Source organism: Lates calcarifer, linkage group LG18 (assembly GCF_001640805.2).
Source record: "Lates calcarifer isolate ASB-BC8 linkage group LG18, TLL_Latcal_v3, whole genome shotgun sequence".
In the NCBI taxonomy this organism is placed as follows: domain Eukaryota; kingdom Metazoa; phylum Chordata; class Actinopteri; family Centropomidae; genus Lates; species Lates calcarifer.
Window position 1 is genome coordinate 827,073 of NC_066850.1, and position 23,295 is coordinate 850,367.

At 43.9% G+C, this 23,295-nt stretch overlaps 1 protein-coding gene across 4 annotated transcripts; it reads right to left on the reverse strand.

Moving 5' to 3' along the window:
- Positions 1 to 1,480: 1,480 nt before the first annotated feature.
- Positions 1,481 to 20,998, reverse strand: waslb (WASP like actin nucleation promoting factor b). Of its 4 annotated transcripts, XR_007815110.1 has the most exons (13): positions 20,490 to 20,993; positions 14,532 to 14,666; positions 14,240 to 14,326; positions 13,457 to 13,553; positions 12,000 to 12,023; positions 8,307 to 8,490; positions 7,928 to 7,970; positions 6,535 to 6,688; positions 6,178 to 6,195; positions 4,874 to 5,412; positions 4,677 to 4,785; positions 3,183 to 4,052; positions 1,481 to 1,744 (listed from the first exon to the last, which is right to left on the reverse strand). XR_007815110.1 is itself a non-coding variant. In XM_018687418.2 (12 exons), the coding sequence occupies exons 1-12, from the start codon at positions 20,592 to 20,594 to the stop codon at positions 3,991 to 3,993; spliced, it is 1,557 nt and encodes a 518-aa protein (XP_018542934.1). In that variant the 5' UTR covers positions 20,595 to 20,993; the 3' UTR covers positions 1,481 to 3,990. The 4 variants fall into 4 exon arrangements, 3 of the variants coding, with proteins under 3 accessions (XP_018542934.1, XP_018542936.1, XP_018542935.1); XM_018687418.2 differs by having other exon boundaries at positions 1,481 to 4,052; XM_018687420.2 differs by lacking the exon at positions 12,000 to 12,023 and having other exon boundaries at positions 1,481 to 4,052; positions 20,490 to 20,998.
- Between the last annotated feature and the right edge of the window lie 2,297 nt (positions 20,999 to 23,295).

The following is a 23,295-nucleotide window of genomic DNA, read 5'->3' on the forward strand; positions in this document are numbered from 1 at the left end:
AATAAAACTTCCTCCCCTCAAATACATCACTGTCACATCTGTCAAACTGTCAACAGAGGGACCGTTCCATAAAAATTCATCAACACTTCCTGCTTATAGACGGGGTTTGTGCACTCAGGGTGGTCACTGCATCATCCTCTTACAGAGTTCACGACCTTATTCTCAGGACGGACAGAGGGGCGTATAATACCAGTCTGCGAACCACAACAAAATGGCCATGCATGTGGGTTTGCATGTGTTCCTTTAACACTGAGTTACAGAATATCCCTTGAGCTTCTCAGTCACAACACTCAGGCCCTTTGACCTTTCCATGTCCTGCTAATGTATGCATGCTATGCTGCTGTTTCACAAATGACAGCTGTTGTTCTGCACTGCTGCCGGGCTGATGAATTCCTAAAAATGCAAATCTAGCTGTAACGCAACTGTAAGAATAACGGACATCTACTCAACAAGCAGCTAACTGGACAACTTAGACGCTGCTACTTCTAGAAATGCTTTTGGTTTTCCTGCATGAGTGTGGACTGTCTGTGTTGGTTTCTATGGAGGTGGAGTGGAAAGTGCCATAGCTGCTCTAATCCCTCTCATAAGCTCTGCAGCAGAGAACTGATACAGGGTCAGTGTGTTGTCAGCTGATGTGGACATCAACTAAAAATAAATGGTAATGGCACTGAGTTGTTGTGGTTGTTGTTGTGATTGGTTACAGCTGATTATAGAGGTCGATTCTTCCAGTGGCTTGGTTTTTTATTTCCTCACTTTCTTATTTTCTTGGAACACAGTCACTGTAGGCTTCTGATTATTTTGCTGCACGTCTGCTTTTCTTGCAGTTTTTTTTTTAGCTTACATGCTCAGAAATCCTGATGCAGGACTTTGTATCTGATTCTACTCTGCTCGAGTGTATCTGGAAAATACGTCTGATTAACTTTGTCCCACATGCACAAGAGAAACAGATGGACTCATAAAACAACTGGGATGTCTTCAAAGTTCATCTATTTCCGTCTCTCACACACGAGGATCCACTCTTATAGCTGTATATCGCTATTAATAGAGTCACGAGGGGGTTCTACACGAACAATCTTTCTTCCTCTTTTTTTGGAAACTGGCATTTTACCGTCACACACACACACTCAAGTTGATACAGAGAGATGCTGGCTGTGCTTCTGCTTTCTCCCTCACTCACCCAGTTTTCATTTGTACCTGGCTCAGTGGGGGAAATGGTAGCAGTAAAGGGTGTGATAATCCTCTGCTCAGCTGTTACCAGATCTGTCCAACTCCCTGTCTCGCTGTCTATTGACACAGACACACAGACAGACAGACAGACAGATGCAAAGACTCAAATTACACATTGACAGAGATGATTGTGCTCTTACAAACAAATGCAACAAAGTCTGTCATTAATCATCACGTTAAAAGAGGATGAACTCCTAAACACAAAAACACGTCAGCTGTTTCAAGGTAAAAGAAGCCCAAATACCAAAGTACGTAAATATCAACCTTTTATTGGAGTGTATAATGTCAGAGTTCAGTATTTGTCCAGCCTCTTTGATAAGGCATGGCGTCCATAACATCTTATTAACCGAGTTACCTACAGAAGCTAACATCAGCAAAAACATGGCTAGGTTTTTTCCTCCCAAAAAAAGTATCTTGATATCCGACAGAAGAGGTCAGCTTTTAACATCAGACACGTGGCAATTTGTCTCTCAAAGACAGAATTAACGGAGGACACCGACATTCCTCTTTTAGCTGACTGGAATATAGAGAAAACAAAAACAAACAAAGGAGTTTGGAAACATTTCAGCATGTATTTCAGTTTGTCGCACTGCGGGAAAGAAGTTTCAGTATCGGCTCTTTAATAACCCAAAAACATGTTAGCAGTATGAGCATATAGCTTGTTAGCATGTACAGTTTTGAGGTCTAGCTGCTGAGTGCTACGCTGCTAATTCTTCTGGTAGTGTTGTGACAAACTGTACTTACTTTCAGGACTCTTAACAATCTTGACATACGTGCTAATTTAATGCTAAAGCTTTGTGGAAACAACATCCTAACATTATCAGACACAAACCATTAGTCTGGTTAAGACTGACACCTGCACACCTTTAGGCCAACCAAGCAGCTCCATAAGTGACTAATATTAGCTAAACCTAGCGCCTACTGTAGAGCTAACATGGCTGCCACTCAATGCAGAGAATAAAAGCAAGTCTACGCAACTTCTGAAAGACAAAATAACACATTCTTCTTCTTACAAATGAAGAGTTGTATTAATTAGCAATAAAACGTTTGCTGCTACAGCCTTTCTTGGTCTGGTATGACCAGTTAGCATATGCTGGATAAAGTTAGCAAACAAACAGAAGCTATTCCTCTGCATCTGTGCTATTGCTACAGCAGGTTTTGAGCGTTTAGCACTCCGTCACTTGTTGCCACAGAAGCTGCTGTTTTGCAAAAGTTACACAGTTTTGCTTTGAAGAGAGAAAAATCTACTCTGGTTGGTTAGAAAGCAATGCAAAAATATAGTCTCCACATCAGGCCACAGATATGTTAGTTCCTGATACAGCAGGGTAACAGGGCAGCTGTCGTTCAAATCTGGCATCAGTATTTTCCTTTAAACAAAACATATTCCTAAGGTTAACGGGGAAATTTGATCTAAATGGATAAAATACATGTCAGCAGCTGATTATTTGGTCTTTGAAGGGAATCACTGACCACTGTCTGAGTTTTAGTAAAAGCACTTCCTATGTGGCACCTCATTATGTTCTAGTTAGTCAAGACAATATTGATACTTGTTTGAATAAAGCCATGAATCTAATGTTCGTCCCCCCAGCACTTAGTGTCTATCACAGGGTTCTCTCTACTTTAGCTCTGCTGTTTCTGCACAGTAACTTAGCAATGGACCCATTATAAGCATCAGGTGTGTAAAACTAAAATGTCTTTATTCCTCGAGCTTTACATGATGAAAGACCTGATTCCAACAAACAGGCATTTATTAATACTCTGCTTGCTACTGTGAAAAGAACAAAATGAACAGAATCTGTAGTGTGACAGTGACCAAAAAAATAAGAGAACTAAAATCCACAACAGATAACACTGTGGACTGCCTCCATGCGTTTACTGTATGTAGTATGGTGTGTGTTAACGGTGTGTTTTGCCTCATTACTTAAAGCAGATGCATGTTCCATAATGATACAGACCTGAAAATGTCCTGTATTGATGCAGCGAGTCTCCTCTTTCAATCTGTGCAAAAATATAACAAGACTCAAACTCTGGAGCAAATTTACAGTCGACAGCAAATGAAGCTAAATATTCCAAAAAAGAGCATTTTCTTTTTTTCTTCTTTGTTTTAAGAAAATATGAGTGCTAAACTAGGATCATTTGGATAAGTAAAAATAAACTACAGAGCAATAGGGTATGAAAATAGTTCAATTTTTTTCCTCCTGACGAACAACGATGACATGATTTCTGAGGGATGTGTGCCAACGTATTTTGTAAGCCCTCCCTTCAATCACTAACCAAAAGAAAAAAAAACATTCAACTCTAACGTTCAAGAGACAACTTGATGTAAAATTGCACGTTAATCTGAGAACATGAGAGTGACAGGGAAGGAACATGTGTGACGGGGGGCCGAGCGACAGATGGAGGTGATAAACATCAAAGAGTTGGGGACGTGGGAGGAGAGAAAGATGCAGAGGGATGAGAAAAAAAAGCAGAACGTAGTTAAAATGACAGATGAGACAGATCGCTATCGAGAGACAGGAACAGACGGACGCGACGAAGAAAAAGAAACAACAACCTAAGATATGAGAGTGACAAACATTTACAGATTAAATGAGGTATTGCACAGATTAATAAAAAAGCATAAAGGCAACAAAAATATACAGCAAATTGATAGAACATTTACATTTAGAATTTTGAAATTAAAGATTTCTTTTTAGAAAGACAACAACGATTTTTAGTGTCATAATCATCCATGGGGAGAAAGAAAAAAAAAAAACAAAATCGCTAGTCGTCCCATTCATCATCATCCTCAAAGTCCTCATCATCTTCATCGTCATCATCCTCATCTGTGGAAGAGAAGACGTTCACATGATAATTCAGACAAATACATGTGTTACTGTGTGGCAGACTTCAGAAATGTCCTCTTTCATGTTTCTGGAAACAGTCGACCTTAACTCCTCGGAACACATCTGTTTAAGAGCCACTTTCAAGGGAAGAAACATTTCCTCTAATGAGAGTCTTGAAATGGAAAAAAACTAATCACAAGGTTGTTGGAGACTGATGAGGAAGTGGTGAAAATCTAATTTATATTTTGGCAGCAAAGTGTCACCTGACAGAGAAACTGACGCAGAGTCGAGTTTTCATGTCTGAGACTGCTCTGTTTACTGAAGGTAAGATTTATAATTCAAGAAGACACAGTTAGTGTGAAATTACAAACCTTTAAAAATGCTCTTAGTTTAGAGGTTAATTAAAGACATCTAGTTCTTGTTTTTATTGTACGTCGCACAAACATTTTGTCATATTATATTCCAGGTTACATTATGGTAAAGCTGACTATTCTGGGGGTTGAGGCCTTTAATAATGTCACCTTGTTGTTACTAAAGAAATAACTGCAGCCCTAGACAGTATGAAAACAGGATTAATGTTGACTGTATTTGTATTTACACTGAGTCGTCTGTTTGTATTTGTACCTGAGGAGTGAATAGCCTTGCTCCTTTTCTGCATCACCTCCATCAGGGCCCCTACGATGCCTGCCGAGGGGGCCGGGGTGGAAGGAGTTGAATCGGTATTCTCATCCCTCTGTAAAGACGGAGGCACCGTCAGCCACAGTCCGAGCACAGGATTCAGATTAATGCACTCGTCTACTGAGAGGTGAATGAGCACTGACCGGTTTAAGTTGGACTCCTTGTCGGATTTGGTCCAGAAGTGCGTCTCTGCCGGTGCTGGACACCGGCCTCTCCCCACGCTCCACCTTCTTCAGCTGGGTGCCTTCTCTGATCTGACTCAGCAGCGCCGACTTCCCGGGGGGGCCGCCGTCCCCTTCGTTAGCCTCCGTGGGCAGCGGAGGAGCAGGGGGTGGAGGGCCTGGAGGCGGGGGAGGAGGAGGAGGTGGAGGCGGCGCCCCGGCGCTGGATGGGGTCGAGGACGAGGGGGGAGGCGGCGGCGGGGGAGGCGCCGCCACGGGAATCGAGGCGTGAGCTGGCGGAGGGGGAGGTGGGAGGAAGCCTCGGCTCGGAGGGGGAGGCGGCGGAGCGGACATGCCCGGCCGGGATGGAGGGGGAGGCGGGGGCGCAGAGACCGGAGCTCTGGAGGGGGGTGGAGGCGGTGGGGCACCTCGCCCCCGGGCCGGGGGAGGAGGTGGAGGGGCCGAGCTGTGGTGCGGGGGCGGGGGAGGAGGGCCACCTCTGGATGGAGGCGGTGGAGGAGCTGAGGAGAAAAAAAGGAGAAAAATTCAAAGTTAGAACAGAAAGTAGTGATGGTCATTCAGAGCTCTGCAGCCGGAGGATCAGTCTCTATTTATTCACATCTCACGTTCAGGAACAGACAGCTGCAAGGATTCACAGCATCTCTGTCCAAAACGCTTGTCAGTTCCCCAGTTCTTGCTTGTATCAAGCCATGCAGTTATAAAATGAAGCCACAGGGGGCAGCCTTCTCCCATGTAACTGGTGTTAATTTGTAGAGGAAAAGTGGAACAAGATATATTCATCAAGACTTATTTTCATAATAAAGACGTTAATAGGTTGAAACTGAACCTCTAAACACATTCAGATTTGTAAAACCAGGGGTTTGTTTGGAAACATGCTTTTTGATTTCCCTTATTGATTCATGAAAACCAGTTTGGACCTGGTGCTGGACTCTGACCGCTGGTTAAAAAGGTGTCAGTTCACATGCAAAGTGTTTACAAGTGCGGCTAAGCCTCGTGTAAAGTCAGACGTTGCACAGCAGAGGAATAATAACTTCAGGAATTTATCTGATGTGAAGCAGCGTTTTATAGGAACGCTGCATTTTCACGTCTGTAAGAAAAAGCACATCCAACTCAAGTACAAACAAGTGTAAAAACAGCAAACGCTGAACTGACTGGAGGAACTGCAAAAGCCTCACACACTACAATCGAATCTTTATGTCATATTACAGTCCAACTCTACATGCACAGTCATGAGCTGTCACAGCAGGTCATGCATGGAAACCTACCGCTCCACCTGGGCGGACCTGGGGATAAAATCACCACACTAGTTAGATTGTCTTAAATTGACAATCGACTCATTAACACACAGGGTGAGTGTCCTGCAAAAACACGTGCAGAGGTCACATTTAACAAACAGTCTCACTGAACGTTCTCTATCTACATCATGACACCGGGACTGAAGCATAAACACTAACGTTTACTGTGAAGCTGCACCAGGGGAACTTCCCTCTGAAGTCTCTCCCTCATGAATCAGACAGTAAAATCTAAGTAAATCTCCCAATTCACTTTCACTGCTGTATCAGTAAACCAGTTATTTTTAGGGCAGAGGAGAATCTGTATTCCCGGCTGCATGTCTGCCTTACCTTGTCTCCGCAGCTCATTTTTGACAGCCTCTACGCCTCCTTTTTTCTCAATGAAGTCATAGATGACCTTAGAGGTCTCCTTGTCCTTCAGCTGAGCCTCGGAGATGCCGCACATGTCAAACAGGTTCTTTAGCTCTGGGTCCAAGTTATTCAACTGAGGAGAAAACACAGAGGAGGACACGACATGTTTGACTGGGTTGTGTTTGGTGACAGAAATAAAAACAGATGCTGATAATGTGTGAAATAAGAATCCATTAATTCATCCTCAGGGGCAAACTGAGAGATACATTATGTTAATTACCATTACTGTGGATACTGATGCATTCAGCTCCAGACAGAAGGCTTCACTGTATTCAACCACAAGTGAACTGAAACCAGCAGATTTAATAAAATGTATCTGGAACTGGCAGCGTCTTCATTAACTTACACTGAATCATAAAGGGCTCATTGAATTGAAACAATATCAGCCTCCTGACCACAGTGATTAAATCACACTGGGTATAAACAGTGATTCTCCAGCTGCTCGTGTGTGAGTACATTCCCACACAGATGTTACATTATCACAGGTCCCACGTGTTCAGATCAGAGACTGACATGTTGGAGCTTCCTATCACCTGAGCTGTGACACCTGAGACTATCAGCTGACCCTCTGCTTCAAATGAGACCAGAATATTAACACTGATGCTGCCACCTGGTGGTGTGGGGGTAACACTACAACAAGTTCACATTAAAACAGGGTTTCATGTTGTGATAAAGAGACAAAGTAAAGACAAAGACTCTTAACTGAAGCGTGTTTCTTGTTTGTAGGTTAGTTCTTAGGTTCACTGTGAGATAGTGCACTTTACTTTTCACTAAACTAAAGCACTTTAATCAGCTTTCTGTGATATACGGATAGAAAAGAGGAGAGAGACATTCAGGACTGCTAGGACTTCAGCTTTAAGCCTGAGGATTTGCGAGGTGAGTGAAGCTTTGTTCGACTGACGTCACCCGTTCAAATCAATCCAAGTCCTTGAAAGCATTAACTTATGAAAGCAAATCATTGGATATCATTTATTTTTCATTTACAGACAGAGTAAGTCCTCTGACCTGCATGATCTCACGCTCGGCATGCAACATAATTACTGATGATGCTTTTTGGGAATGAGTCCGTGGATTATGCAGATGCAGGTTGATTCTCCTCTCCCCAAAATCTCCTTGTGTAACGCTCCTGACGACTTGGCCCACGCAGCTCAGCTTAATGTTTTGGAGTTGGTATTAAATATGAAAAATCTGTCTGGAAGAGGGATGTCTGACTGACAGATAAGCTTATGGGCCAAGTTTTTCAGAGTGTCTTTACATACTCTGACAAACAAGTGCACACACGGACATTCAGGGTTGTATGAATTCTACTTACGTCAAAGCCTGTGTTTGGATCCCATCCTACGTGTCCAATGTGCCTGAGAGAAAAGCAAAGCAAGAGAGATTGTGAAAAGAAAGACACACACACCACACAGTGCACTGTGTTTTTCTCTAGTGTCTAACAAACACTATGAGAGCTGCCACTGACATCATTCCTGAAAGCACTGCACAGATTTCCCCCACATTATTAATCCTTCACATATTCCATAGGATGGAAAGACAGCCTGGATTAATACCTCCCCCAGATTATATGGAGAGACTCTGGGCCAGTGTGTCACACAGGAGGCATGTCTATAATAAACCCACGCCCACATCCACAAAGACGTTTGTCTGTCGGGTCAACGCTGATTCTTTAAGACGACCCTGTGACTCACTGGAAGTTGCTCGGCGTGCCGATGTCCGCCTTGGTCAGCCTCTTCCTCTTCCCCTTTCCCTTCTTCTCCCTCTTGGGGAAGGAGGAGTGCACGATGTTGTTCACCTGAGAGTTGTTATGGTAACGCTGAACACTGTTGATCTCCGGGTTTTTGATGTCGACGGTCGCCATGGGCAACGTAGGACCTGGAGAAGGGACGGAGACGATGCTGAAGTTACAGTTTCTATAAACACAGACTGAAAACATGAAGCTTTTTATATCAAAAAGGGAAACAAATGATAAAGTCTGTAACTGTGTAAACACTGGAGTGTTAAGTGAGTAACAAGTCATAAAACATAAAAAAGGATCCTGGATCCAAACCAGAATGCAAGCATGGGGCTTTTCAGAGCCAGTCATGTCCTTTCAATTATGTAATCCATTATTTAATGGGTATTACAGACTTTGTTTGGCGCAAGGAGAATCAGGAATTTTACGTGGGTTTAAGGGCGTGAACGTGGCTCAGGCTGTTTGGGATTATAGTGTCATCTCATTACTGTCACAAACAGAACGTTACTACTAAAGACTGACGATGTCTCTGAGATATAGAGGTTTTTAAATCTGTTGGAAAACTGGTTCTGTCAGTTTGGTGACCTACTATCCTTCTATCATTCTGTACCGTCATTCCTTTTTAAAGTGAGTTCACTTTTGCAGCTGGAGCCTGTCTGAAACAATCATCCAAAATGTCAGCTATGTAAATGGATATTCTTTTATTTACTTAACCGTTATTCAACCAGGCCTGGCCATGACTGACAGAAATACCAAACGAATAGAATAAAACGCCACGAGATTTCAGAGGGATGAACATACTTCTCATTCCATTTGAACTGTAATAATAGAGAGCACTTTAGACGTTTGTATGTCAGTGTAAAGAGGAAGGATGACTTTTTCTTTTCTTTTTGAAATATGGAAAAGAAATTGGACCAGACACTGGCGGCCCAGGCTTATATCCCATGACCACACACAGTAATATGAACTGCAAACAACCAATCACTGACGAGCCAACGCTAACAGAACTCCACTATACACATGCAGCCAAACAACATGGGATTCAAATGAAGGAGAGGTCAGCACACTGAGGAATACTGTGCCACCATCAGTATTTCAGATTCTGTTACAGCACCGTGTTGCTCTCACCACACCAGCACATACCTTTGACACTCTCACTACATGGACTTTTGGGAGTTTTGCTGGGTGAAGGCGAGGCCGACCGGCTGCGTCGCCTCCTCACCCTGTCCCAAATGCACCCACCCTCCTCTCTAGCCGCGCAGGCGCTCACGCCGACGTCGAGGAGCATTTTGCCGACCAAGCTGTGAGCTCGCTCCTCGGGGCAAATGGAGAGTCGAGCGGTCGGGTCGGAGAGAGACGGGTACAGTTCGTCCTGAGGGAGGACCAGGCAGTGCAGGGACGACAGGCAGCTACCTGGGCCCAGACCTCCGCCTCCTACTGCTGTTCCTCCGCCGCCGCCCTCACAGTTAAGTTCCTCAGAGGGAGCAGACAGGAAGGTGGTGCAGAACATCATTGTAGATGATGGCTGGGCATGAGCAATGGTTCAAAACAAATGGATTTTTCTGACAATAGGTCTAAAGGTGTAAAGGTCTTCTGTCTCAGGACTTTTCAGAAACGATTCCAGTGGGTAAAAGGTTTCTTCTCCGCTGATACCCGAAACCAAAGATGATCCCCAAGGTTTCCGCCACTGCCAAAGAAAACAAGCCGACTTGTGATGGACTTGGTGCAACAGTCTGCATTTATTGAATTAATATCTTCCGCAGACATCTGGTGGAGCTGACATGCTTAATGCCATCGGAAGAGAAAAAAGCCAGACAACACTTATCCAGCCAGCAGCCAGAGTTTACTCTTCCTCTTACATTCCTTCCATTACTACAACACTGCTCGTCTATGTATCTTGTTTTCCCAGCGTCTGTTTCTTTGCTGTATCTGTGCGTTCATTCTCTATTCCCCTGGCTTTTATTGTCGTGTTCTGATTGGCTCGCTGTCATTGTTTCTCCACCCACCTCCGCTGCCGTCCCCTCCCATTCCCCGCAGAACACACACAAACGGGTCTAATCCCGGCAAATTATTCTGGATTTAGCGCTGAGATTTTACGTAACCATTAAAACCCATCCACGGCATAATCCCACGTTAATCTCAGGAGTTTCTAAAACATGATGAATCTGCTGGGGTGAGAGAAAGGGTGAGAAAGGCAGAGTAATAGATGCAGACAAGAGAACGGGAGAGAAAAGAGAGAAATTAAGGCAGATTAAATGAAGAGCTGAGGGCAAGTGGGGACAAATGATGAGAAGGGGAGAGCTGGAAAGGGCAGAACAGACGGAAAGGAAGATTGGATTGATCAGACAGTCAGCTATGAAAGTGAGAGTAAGACAGATGGAGATGGGGTGAAGATATTCCTGTGTGAGGACATGGATGACTTCCCTTGGAACTGTACCAATTCACAGCCCCCAACACACACATTCAGAAACTGAAACCATGCATGACAAATCCAAGGCAGAAACTGGTATAAACATTTATACATGACAGCATGACTGGGCACACAGTCGTGGAACATGTTGCTCTACACTTGTCCTTTTAATTCTCCTTCCTGATCCCTGATCTCATAAAAAGCTACAAGCACCAACGCAAAGTCAAAAATCGGAATCCCTGGCTGTTAAAGGAAGTCGGTTTAGAGACATGTTTGACCACATGTGGTGCAAAGCAAAACATCCACAGTCCTGTTCAACTGCTCCGAGTACGAGCATCAGCAGAATGCCCGACTGTGTCGCCCTCTGCATGGCTGCACACACACAGATATTAATAAGCCAGCTCAGGTCACATCATCCAAAACTGGTTCATCTCCTGCTCCTATGGAATCAAATCAGGCTGTTTTCCAAGGGTGAAGGCTCCACTACAGGTGATATTATGTTACACTGTATGTAATCACATCGGATTACGATCACGTGCTTTCTTTTTCTCTGGATTCCTACAGTGATCCACTCATTTAAACAACAGATTACTTTAAAGCTCAGTCTTAGGGAAACACTCTGCAGAGATGTAGGACAGGAGGCAGAACAGACAATAGCTGTGGCCCCTTTCCAAACCACACAGTACTTTGCATACAACGTGTCATCTGCATACTTGTGATATTTCCTGTTCGTACGACATGCTATAGAAGATGTGCACTGATACGTATCAATTAATCTGAGAATTTAAAACACAAGCTCTTCCTGGAGCTGGTTCACCACCGTCCACAGTTTGTTTTTCCAGCTCTTCCATTTCCTTGGTGCATTGCATCATGGGACAGCAGTGTGCATCAACCACGCACTCATAAATCAAGTGTTTTGAGAATACAGTTTTAAAATCTTTCTGGTGTTCAGTCTACTCTTCATGGATTCAGACTGATGGTGTTTCCTACACAGAATATGAAATGCTACGTATGCTGCATAGTTTCCATAATAATCAGGAAAGAAAATACAGTCTTGACTTGTTGCCAAGTAACACAAAAATCTGAATGATCCTGAACCCCACCCACCCATCTGACATACCAAAGAGACTGACACAAATGTTTCCCAACATCATCAAACACACGTCTGACGCTGGGTTTTTTAACACTTCTCCTTTGTTACTGTCTGTAGTTATGGTCAGGAAATAGTGGAGAACGTACCATTTGGAGGGTCGCGTCTCTTCTCTGTGAACACACAGACAAAATGAAACCATTACAATCCTGAGTGAAGTAGTGGGTCGGGTTAGTGAGAAGCGAATGTGTGCAACAGCGCAGATGTACAAAGAGAAGAGAGTTTATTGGGTTTTTAAGTGAAGGGCTCGACGGGATCGGAAAGTTATTCAGAAAAATTGCCAAGCAAAGTGTTTGGTTAGTGTGTTTATGGGACGTAAATCCAACATTCTTCTCATTCATTCACACACCACAGCTGATATTATATTCTCTCTGATACAGGACTAGAAATGATATAAACACTAACACACTCATACACACAGCAACTTCAAAATGCTGATGGCTTGAGTTTCTCAGTGGCTGAGGGTCAAACAGAAGAAGCCTTGTAGATAAGATGAGACACCCAGTGCAGAAGGCTGGAGGGGAAGAGATGAAAGAGAACGATCCATTGGAGAGGTCAGGAAATGACCCGCAGAGGAGGAAGGAGGAAGACGGACGGTCTCAACCAAGCAAGTGATGATAAAAGTTAAAGCCTGAGTGCCAATAATACGTTTGAGAATGCATCTGTGACTGTGCATTAACAGTGTGTTTCAGGTTTGATCAGATGAACACAAAGCTCACAGCTCTTTTCCTTAGATGGAGCCATAAGACAGGAGGAGGTATAATTCAGAACAGAAATGGTGTCAATTTTCCATTAAGTTTTGCATTTGTTAAAATGTCTAACTGTTTATTATTTAACAAAAATACATGTCTTGAGTGGTATTCATGTATTTTAATTTATAAAAAACACTGATTAGCTTTTCAGTTCTGTCATACTTATTCAAATGTTAGTGCTGTGATGCATCACTTCCAGGTTTTGCTTAAATCAGATCTGGTGCTGTCTGTTATTCTAAGCATAGAACAGGACATTGATCCATGTTTAGGACACTAACCATGTAGTTTCTGTGCCAGACACACAGTTAACAGCAAAGGTTTTCTTGCAGCAACACTTTGCTTTGAACGGTGAACATGTGGTTTTTTATGTGACATTCATGAGCAGCTGAACGGCTGGAGTGTTTGAGAGTGGTATTACCAACAGCTCTAAGAAGTGTGGAGATCGCAGCAGATCAGGAGAAGAGGAGCGAGTAGTAAACAGTACCAGGCAAAAAATACCTCGACCATTTTCAATACATGACACTTTGGTAAAAGACTGGTTCAAACAGAAGCAGTAAATCGCTTCATCTTCTTCATGTATTGAAATTTCTTTCTTTGTCTTTTGCCCAGTTCTGTGTGAAAATGACAAGTTGAGACATTCATTTGATCTTGTGCTCAGACCAGTCTGATGAAGTCAACAAACTGTGGTGACTGTGCTTTGGATAATTTTGAGCACAAGATAAAAATGCACCAAACATCGTGTTAGGACAGCAGGTAGATATGTGGGTAAGAAGGCAGCAGCAGGAAGTTGGTACCAGTTTTCCTCTGTCTTTTCCCCAGTAGCTCGGACACATGGCTGTGGAAACGTTTGGCCTCCTCCTCGCTGGCAAAGTTCAGACCCACTTGGCATGTCTGTAAACACACAAATTCAGTGCAAACACATTTGTTGTTTCTCATCAAGAGCCAACAACCACCTCACTCTCTCATTCGTTTTCACAAGTAAATTTCCAAAATCTATTTCCAGTGAACAGTTCAGCGTTATTACCAGTCAGCAGTCTGAGCCACTGTCCCCACCAGCTACGATGTCTGCTCCACAGATAAAGAGATAAAGTCTTATCACAGGAAGTGCTTTAGATGGAGAATAAATGTCGCTTTATATGACAGGATTCAATTTTTGATTAATAAAATAAAACAACTACTTTTACTTTGGTTCATCAATGAGAACCATGTTGTTTCCTCAGAGCAGAATTTGTGCCGACTCTGCAGGTGTGTCATGTTTTCAATATGGTAGACAGGAGCTCTTTGTTTGATCGAAGGAATACAGTCACACCTTGTGAAACAGGTTAAAAATTTATTTCACAGCACAAGTGACAGAATATATTTGCACTGTGAGAACAGACGGAAGTCTCTGGGAAAAGTGTCCTGAGGAAATCAGCAGCTTTCTACTGTCAAATATGATAATCAACTAAAACAACATGAGAGAGTGAGAAGCAGAACCTGAGGCGGAGGCTCTTCCATGAACAGATACAAATGATCAATAAATCAAAATGAAAAAAAAAGAAAAGAGAAATGTAAAAGTGACAGACAGGGAAACTTACATCTCCAGGAAATGTGATGTAGTAGTGTTTGGGGAAGTTCATCATGAAGTTGTTGTACAGCTCCTGTTCAAACATCATCTTTCCCTCCTGTGGGTGAACACACAGACGATGATGAATAAAGAATAAACTGGTTCTGCATCACATAGCTCAACAGACAGTAAACAGCCCACAGACTCCACAGTGTGGCTATAAAAACATTCATCACGACTATCAAACGGTGGAACATCACTGCTGATACTAACTGTGGTCTCGAGCCACTGCCACAGAGATGTAATCATCAGCGTTCACTTACCCTGATGTCAAAGACCCTGATGAAGTAGGATCGTTGGGGGTTGTCTTTGACCAGACAGGCCACTCCGCAGCATCTCTTGTTCCAGCTGGAGTTCCTATCTGCTGTGAACACCTGGACCACTGCTGAAGACAGTGTCTGGAGGGGGGGCAGAAAGAGAGAGAGGGATGTTTATCCTGTGCTGCTCGATGGACAGGACACGAGCGGTGCGTCTGCAGCCAGACACAAGGGAAGAGAACACAGCACACAAACAGCTTGTTTGCTCTAAAACGCAATAAACGGACGACTTTAGGTTAGAGGCAGCAGAGAGGTCAGGGTTTCTACAAACAAACAGATTTAAATCCATAAAGCCTGTGTTTGCACAACTCCAGATCTGTGTCCCATGAGGTTTGAGATACAGCAGCAGTACATCACTCTGTGAAAGGCGAAAAGCAATAAAAGACTGGACTTCCTCTTTGTTTTTAAAAGTACACTATCAATTATTCTGCCATGTCTTGCAGAAATGGATGATGCACGGTAGCTGTAGCAACATGCTGCGAGCTTTCCAGCTCCAGGTGCTGCAAGAGAAAATGTGTGGAATGATTGCTATTACATTAACGAAAAGATTTTCCACTGTTGACAGCAGTAGAAAGACAGCAGGAACCACGGACTGAGTGACGGGATGACAGAGACTCTGTGGGGGTCGAGACGCTCTGTCCTGCTGTTGTCAGGAAGTGAGTCCATCAATGCCAAAGGCCTGACACACAGCACTGAAATCTGAGAATGAGAGGAGACACGTCCTCTACACCAACACAAACCAAAGCTGATCCTGTCCTCACACTCTGTCACTGTAAGAAAATGATCCACCCACCGTATCACTCATAATGATTATCAGTGACGTGAAGCGTCGGAGTCACAGGCAACGAAAGGCCAGAGACTAAAAATACGCACTGAGAACACACCTGTAGCACACACAGGGACGCATTAATGATCATAAGACCAGATCAGACTCCCACAGGTTTTACAGGCTGCTCCAAGGGTTTTCTCACCCTGAGGGGTCACCGTCATTACCACACAGATGAAAGCACAAGAGCATCAACAGGGGAAATGCCTGGTGGTTTTAATGCCTTTTAAACTCAGTTACAGGAATTTTTTGCAAACTTCAGGACAATGTACAGAGCTCCTGTGTGGTTGTGCGTCTTTTCTCTTTTGTACAGTTGTTGTTTAATCAGCAGTAACTCTAACTGAACTTCCTTCCCTCGGTCATAACACCTGATACTGGAAACACCCAGTGTTTACAGTACGACTGAATTTGTAGCAGTCTTGAGGCTTGTGTTTAACCAAAGTTCAGTAAACGCCACTGTTCTGAAAGTACCACTTGGCTGAGCAGGTACTTTCTTGGTGACGGAAAAACAACCAAGGAACCAAAACTGCAACTCAGCTCCTGTGGACAAAATGCAGGTAAAGCTCCTGAGTCCCTGCAAAAGTTCCTGGAAAAGTTCTAACTTCCCTTGTGTGGCGTTAGCGGTCGTGTTTTTAAGAGACACAGGGAAATCCAGAAAAACCCAACAAATAAAGAAGCTGTTGTCTGATTTAAATGTAAAATTTACCTGAAAAACTACCTTAAACAGAAGCAGTGGTTAGTTCTGGTCTGGCGACCATTAACCCTACGTCATACACAGTAACACAGTCTTCACTACAATGAAAAAGCCATGCTTCCTCTCTGATCCAACGCTCCACAGCTCTCCATACAGGAATATTACATTTAGCTAATCTGGTCACACGGCCTCAGGGCGAGCGGCTGAAAGACGAGGAGTATTCACGGCTGATTTAGTGACGCTGAATGACAACCTGCACATCACAGAGCCTACATGAGATAACTGAACCAACCGAGCACTCGCAGTGGAACCATTACATCACAGTGATGGTTTGTACGTCGGCTGAATGAATGATGCTGCTTTCCCACAGCCTTAGCTGCATTTATCAACCATTAAAAGTATGTAGGATATTATTTAAATAAACATGGAGTCTCTTAGCGGAGTGACAGCTCTTGATTGTTTGGATCTGGATCAGAAATACCTAAGATCAAAACACGACTTCTGCTTTATGGAGGAATTTCTGTGTAACAGTGTCCAGGCTCTGAGGGCCCTGAGGTTTCATCAGCCCATGGAGCGCTGATTGTTCCTGACAGGGCCAAAGGCCACAGGAAGTGGAGCTGTGTGTATGGCGTCATCAAGACCCGGCAAACACTCTCTCACACACAACGCTCTCTCATGGATAGATCCTCTGTCTCTGTTTCTACGTCCTGAGCTACGACGACGACGTCACAAGAACAAGAGCAAGGAGCTGAACTGTGGACACTACGGTTATTCTCTAGAAGGAAATGTTTCCACCTCAGTGATATTTATACTATATTTACAGTAGGTGCCATATTTTCAGTTGCATGTGTAGGTACTTCCACCTGATGTGTTTTAACAAAAACAAAAAAGTAAAATAAAAAGCAGACATGGGGAAAAAACACATAGTGATAATCCAAAAGAAAATGATTAATAATAATTAATTTGCCTCATATAAAAACTAGTGAATCATTAACTGTAAGAGGTGGTTAAGTGTGTTAAACGTCATTAAGTTGTAATCATTTACTAAAAAAGCATTAATAGTTAGATGTGAGACATACAGTGAGGAAAAATGTTCACACTCAAGACTTTGTGAAAGCAAGACAGATAATTAGGCCTGTGTCTTTATTTTCATCTGAATATCGTCCATCAGCCATTTGGTCAAGCTGTTCCGTCCTGGCACAAATAAGGCACCTCTTCACGAGCTCTCCTGGAGAGGAAGCGAGAGGAAGGTGGTGAAATGATGGGGAAGGAGTGGGAAGAAACAGAGGATGGAGAGAGCGTAGAGGAGGTGTAACAAAGGAGTACAGTAATGTGCAGTGAGAAAAAAGAAGCGAAGGACGAGAAGCAGAACAGGCCTGAAGATGGGCTGAGGGAACAAGAGAAATGTGAATGACAGAAAAGGGGGTGGGGGTGGGTGTAGGAATAGGTGAGATAAAAGAGGTAAGGTGAGACTAAAAAAAGGACTGAGGAAGGAGAGAAACTGAGAGAGGGGGAGAAGTGGAGGAAAAGAGGAGTCATGTTCCACTTCTCCAGCACAAATCACCAGAGGAGGCCGACCACGGGACTTCCTGTAGGACGGGACTGCTGATCAGGCAGTCTGCACACACACACACACACACACACACACACACACACACACACACACACACACACACACACAGCGTGAATTGGACCCCTTCCACCTTTTGCCCAGTCAGACAGCGTTGCTGATGGTGAAAACAGCACAAGGAATACCAATGAGTGAAACCAGCGAGGAGTAAAGACCACTGTGTCTGTACCTGTGTGTGTGTGTGTGTGTGTGTGTGAGAATGATTACACCATACAGAAGGCAGAGTGAAATACTTCCAAAGTTATGTGTATGTGGTAACTTCCTAAATCTGTTTTAGGCGCAGCCTTCTGTTGCACTCAGGAAAGACTGTGGAAGCTAAGGAAGCTGCTAAAATCCACAACTACAAACTATATAAAGTGGCAGCAACAGAATAATCAGTTGACTTGTTAATGATTTAATGAGCAGATGCCATTTTTAGAGGTGATGAAGTATTTTTGGGGCACAGTCCAGGTCAGGAAAAGCAAATACAGCCACTAAAAAAGAACAAACAGGCACAGAGAGCTCTGCTACTTTCCAACAATTAGTTAGTATACACCAGGCCTTTCACAGCTACAATAAATCAAGTTGAATGCAGTTGCACAGAGCTACAGGCTGTACATCTCACAGAGACGACAGCACAAAGAAACAACATAAATGTGACTCCATGTTTCTTACATTTTCTGCATAATAAGTGCATTACGCAACACGCAATCTCTCTGTCAGACACTACATCACTGATGGGCATCCTAATTAGATTGGTCAGGGACACACACAATGTCTGTCTTTTCCAATCTCCCACTCCTCCCAGTCGCTCTCTCCCAGACTCACTCTGCATGCAAAGACATGTACAGACACACGAGAGTGTAGGACTGCGAGGAATGTTCCTGATTCCTCGTCTCCTGTCACATGTCGAGTGACACAAGCGGCCCCGGATGCCAGAGGAAGGTCGTCACTGGGTTTTTCAACAGGTTTACAGAGGTGCATGGGAGGACACGCCCTCAGAAAGAAGTGTGGAGGGCAGGACATCCCGCCATGCGAGGCCTGACATGTACCGTGTCACGGGACAGGAAGCGCGGCCTTTTCTAAAGCGAACACGCGTGCACACACAGGTGTTTCATGAGCAGAGAGCATGTCAGGTTCACTGCAGGGAGGTAAAGAGGAAGAGCCATTTCTCTGTCTCTCAAGCACTCCACCTTTACTATACACAATTAAAGGAAACTATGATCACTATGGGGAAGTAACCTGAGAACAGGCTACGTGAAAGTTCACACTATACCAGAGCAATGCAGATATGTACATGTTTGTCTCACCTGCACTGACCCACTTCTACAGAGCATTAGAACTGTGTTGTGTCACAAACAGAACACACCTTATCTGTACAGGTGATCAGTGACAGGTGAAGGTGTGACATTCTTCCCAGCTGATATCACTGTGTGACAGGGGCAAAGCCACCGGGCAAACACGGTCTGATTTCGAAATCAGACAGGAAAATCTAGTTCCTGAAGAGAAATATGAATGGATCTCTTGCTCCAGCCCGAAACACTGCGTTACACAAGAAACTAGCTGATTTAGCAACAACCCTTACTGCTCCTTACCCAGCTTTACAGGGCAACATTACTGCCTTGGAGCAATCATAAAGTAAGATGAAGGGTCACAATCTTTACGTCTGCTCTGCAAGACACTCTTATACCACAGTGCCCTACAGAGTATGCTCATGCAGAACACTATTATTTCAAGCCTATGCACTGTTTACTTTTCAGATGAACAGCATGTTCAATTCAGGGTGTGCAACTACTTACCATTAGCTAAATACTGGTAACACTGGAAATGGGTCTGCTGCCCACAGTCTGTTTTCAAATAATAAAAACCTGTCCTGTAAGATCTTAAAGAGGAGAAATCAAACATGAGCAGTAGCTTTTAAGGCCACTGGTGATGACGCCTCAGTTTTAATGTGCTGGGTATGGACCTAGCTACAGACAGTGCACAAGGAGGACATAAAATGAGTCAGCTGAATGCTAAACGCGTTACGTAATATCAGACTATCTGACAATATTGAGTCGTGACACTGCACTACTGATCCTGGCTGCAGCCACACTGGTACAGCAGCCTGTCTCCTGCGTTAGGAGGACTTTTAGCTCGTCAGCGCCGTGTCCTCAGCCAAGTCTGGTCGGCACATTCTTCTTCGGTGGACACACTTCCCGAAAACAAACCAAGGTTCAGCTCCGTTATGTAAGTGGCAGTGCATAAGAGAAAAAAACATCATTGTTTTGCCCTGCTTTCCGCTGATGGATTTAACAGCTCCAACACCCAGACTATTAACTCCTCTCTGCCACAGCCGGGCTCAGAGTGCTCAGGCCAGGTGACAGAGGAATTCCAGGATTTCCTGGGTGATTTCAGGTGTGTCAAGCTGTTAAGTTTTAAGGCGTACCAGCTCAGGGCCCCGGAGGCTGGACTCAAACTTGTTGTTGCCCAAATGTCACCGTCCCAAACGGGACGCTAGCTCCCAGCCCTCCCTCACCGCCTCGGCTGTCAAAACAAAACCGACCTCTTCAGTTTAGAAGTCTCAATGATTCCCCGGGAAAACACACACACACACACACACACACACACGTTACCTCCGAAATCACAACACAAAACCGTAGGCCACAAACACACCGTTACACCTCACAGCTAGCTTCACCTCCCGTCTCAGGACAGGAAACACGGTGCAAGTTAGCTGTATTAGCTTTTTTTCTTAGCCACCTATCATACAACAATTTGATGGGAAAAACTTACGATGCATTTCCTGCCAAGGTGGTTGAAAAGGCTTTCATTTTCCTGCGGTGTCAGTAGCATCGAACCGACATTAGTTTGCCGCCGTTGCGGCGGATGTCCACTCATTATTGGAGATCAGTTTGTGAAGTATGCACCGACTCTAACTCGTTATATGAGATCCAAAAACATACATAAACAATCCCTCGGTCATCCGTGGCCTTCCTCCGACCCCCTCACACCGGTCCGCTTTCTCCCGGAGCTCTACAACACCGGGCTGCCAAAAATGTACGCCGGGTAGGAGAGCCGTGCGATGTCCCGCTCCTCTTTATATTAAGGTCAACTTTGCAGCGACTGAGCGAAGACGTAAATCGGTAAAAACTTTCCTGGGAAGTCCGGCCGCTAGAGAGCCCGGAGCCAGTTCCATCCAACATGGCAGTGTCAGGACGAGTCCACTATCTGGGAACGGGGGACGAGCGTTTCCCAAAACGTGTCCCACATAATCACCAAGGGAAAATTCTGGCACGACAGACGGTGAGAAAGTTTTAATATGACCACGTTTAATATATACTTATATTTAGCAAAACATCCGATGGGCAAACTCTGCTTTATAAAATTACAGTTCCCAGCGCGCTCTCCGTGGAGATGGTTTGGTCCTGTCCGCCCGTGGCTTTTATGACAGGAATGTGTGCGAGAGCAGAATGGGAGGAGATAAGGAATAAGGTGCAAGTTGCCAAGATCATGTAATAATGCTCCTTCTGAGAGGAATTATTGAGCTGAAAATGAACGCAACGCTAAGCCGACACTTAAAGGACCACTTTAAGGCTGAATAGGTGATCATAAAAGAGCCACAGAAATTTTTATATCCCCCCTTTCGTCCATAATGAGCTCTTTTATTCCTGGAGTCAGAGGTCAGGGCATGGCTCAGGCCCTGTGAGGTCTTAGATGATAAATATTCCCTGGCATATGAAACTAACTGCCACCTGAACGACAACAGTCCTTTCCTTTCACTGCAATAAACTATAAATAACCTATAAATAAAGGGAGGTGAAATTAAGACTGCTCCAGTTACTGTACATCGCCTCAGGGTGAGAGTCGAACATACCCTTCAAAGTGTACATTTCTGTGTGTGTGTCCAAAGTCCATGTCAACTGATATTACAAAATAAAGCACCACTATTGCTCTTGATGTATGACACAGTGTGTGAACGTAAACATCACAAAATACACATTTTATTCTTCACAATAAGTAAAACAGTCATTAAACAGACACATGAGGCTACTATCAGTTGCCTGGAATAAGGGCATGGCTAGTACATATTTTAATAATGTGCCTAAGGGTGTTTGTAATGCCCTGCAACATGCTCAGTCAGGCTCCTGAGATGGGTGTTGTTTGCAGGATGACAGTGTATGAGAGGTAATACAAAGACTTTCCCTTGTGATTATTGCATTCCAGTTTTACACCTAAAGTAGTCTTATGTCAGGAAGAATTTTGAATCTGTTTTATTATTTTTAGTCAAGCCTCATCATATATTTTATGTAGCTGATGTATAAAGAGATTCAGATTCTGATTTGCATAATGATTCATGAAGAACTTGTCTTGAAAGAAGCTCCTCCATAATCTTCATGACCCACATTACGAGCTCTGTTTGCCTGTGAGATATTCACAGTAGGTGCCATGTTTAAATAAACTCCTCATGATCACCTCTGATCATTTCAATCACAGTGAATATTGTCATCTGCAAAGTAATGTAAACACAGTCCATCAGACTGGTGTGAAATGTCACCTTATGCTAAATTATTCAAGCACAAATGTCATTAAGATTGTAGCCCAGCTGTCCGTCACTGTGGAATAGAGAAGTTCCTCTTGGACTTTCATTGAGGAAAATATTTTTCCGCTCGTCTTTTGCTCCACTATTACACAACACTTTGTTTCGACCACGACAACAGCCCTTTGTTGTCTCACCACAGTCCTGAGTGTGATTATTTGAATGTGCGTGTCACATGAACATATGTGCATGTGGTCAGCTCGTCTGGAAGCATGAGAGCACGTGTGCAGGCGTCTACCACAACCTCAGTTATCGTTGGGGGGGTGAAGAAAGTACCTGTGGAGCTTACAGAGATGACAGCTTCAAATGTCACCAGTAACACCTGCTGTGAATGGCACTGCACATTCACCAAACACAGCAAGAATCACCCATTTTGTTTCCTCCCTTTGTTAACAATGTAATCTTGGTTAAATCTAATTCTTATCTAAGCTACCCATTTGAATATAAGCTCAACACGTCCTGTACATGCTCCTCTACACTCACTTCCATCTGGTTCAACTTAATTCCCTGCTCTGCAACAGAGTCTCGTCCAGCTTGAAAAACCCGACCGACAGGTGGAGAAACACCTCAGGAAACTCTGTGCTGCTCCACCTAGCCTTGGTTTCGCGAGGTGTTAGAGGTGTTAGAGGTGACTCATCCTGAATCAGTGGCTATAGGAGCTTTTCTGTTTCTGGAAATGAAAAGAAAGCTGGTGTTTTGGAGAGTGAATGGGGGACAGAGGGTGAGGGTTTAGATTAAACAGAGAGCAAACAGAAGGAGAAGCAGTGTGTGTTTAACATTACAGGAACTGGCCTTTTGTTTCATGATGATGTTGGTGGCGTGAGCTGGTGAACTCTCATGATGACTTTTACCTTGGTATAAAACCCCTAATGCCAACGACAGAGACAGTCTTCCTCACTTCACTGTGATAAAAGAGAACTTAGATGGCTTCAGTTCCTTCTGGTTTATGAGCATGGTTTCCAAACTTCTTTTTCTCAGCTTGTGCTCTGCACACTTTGAGTC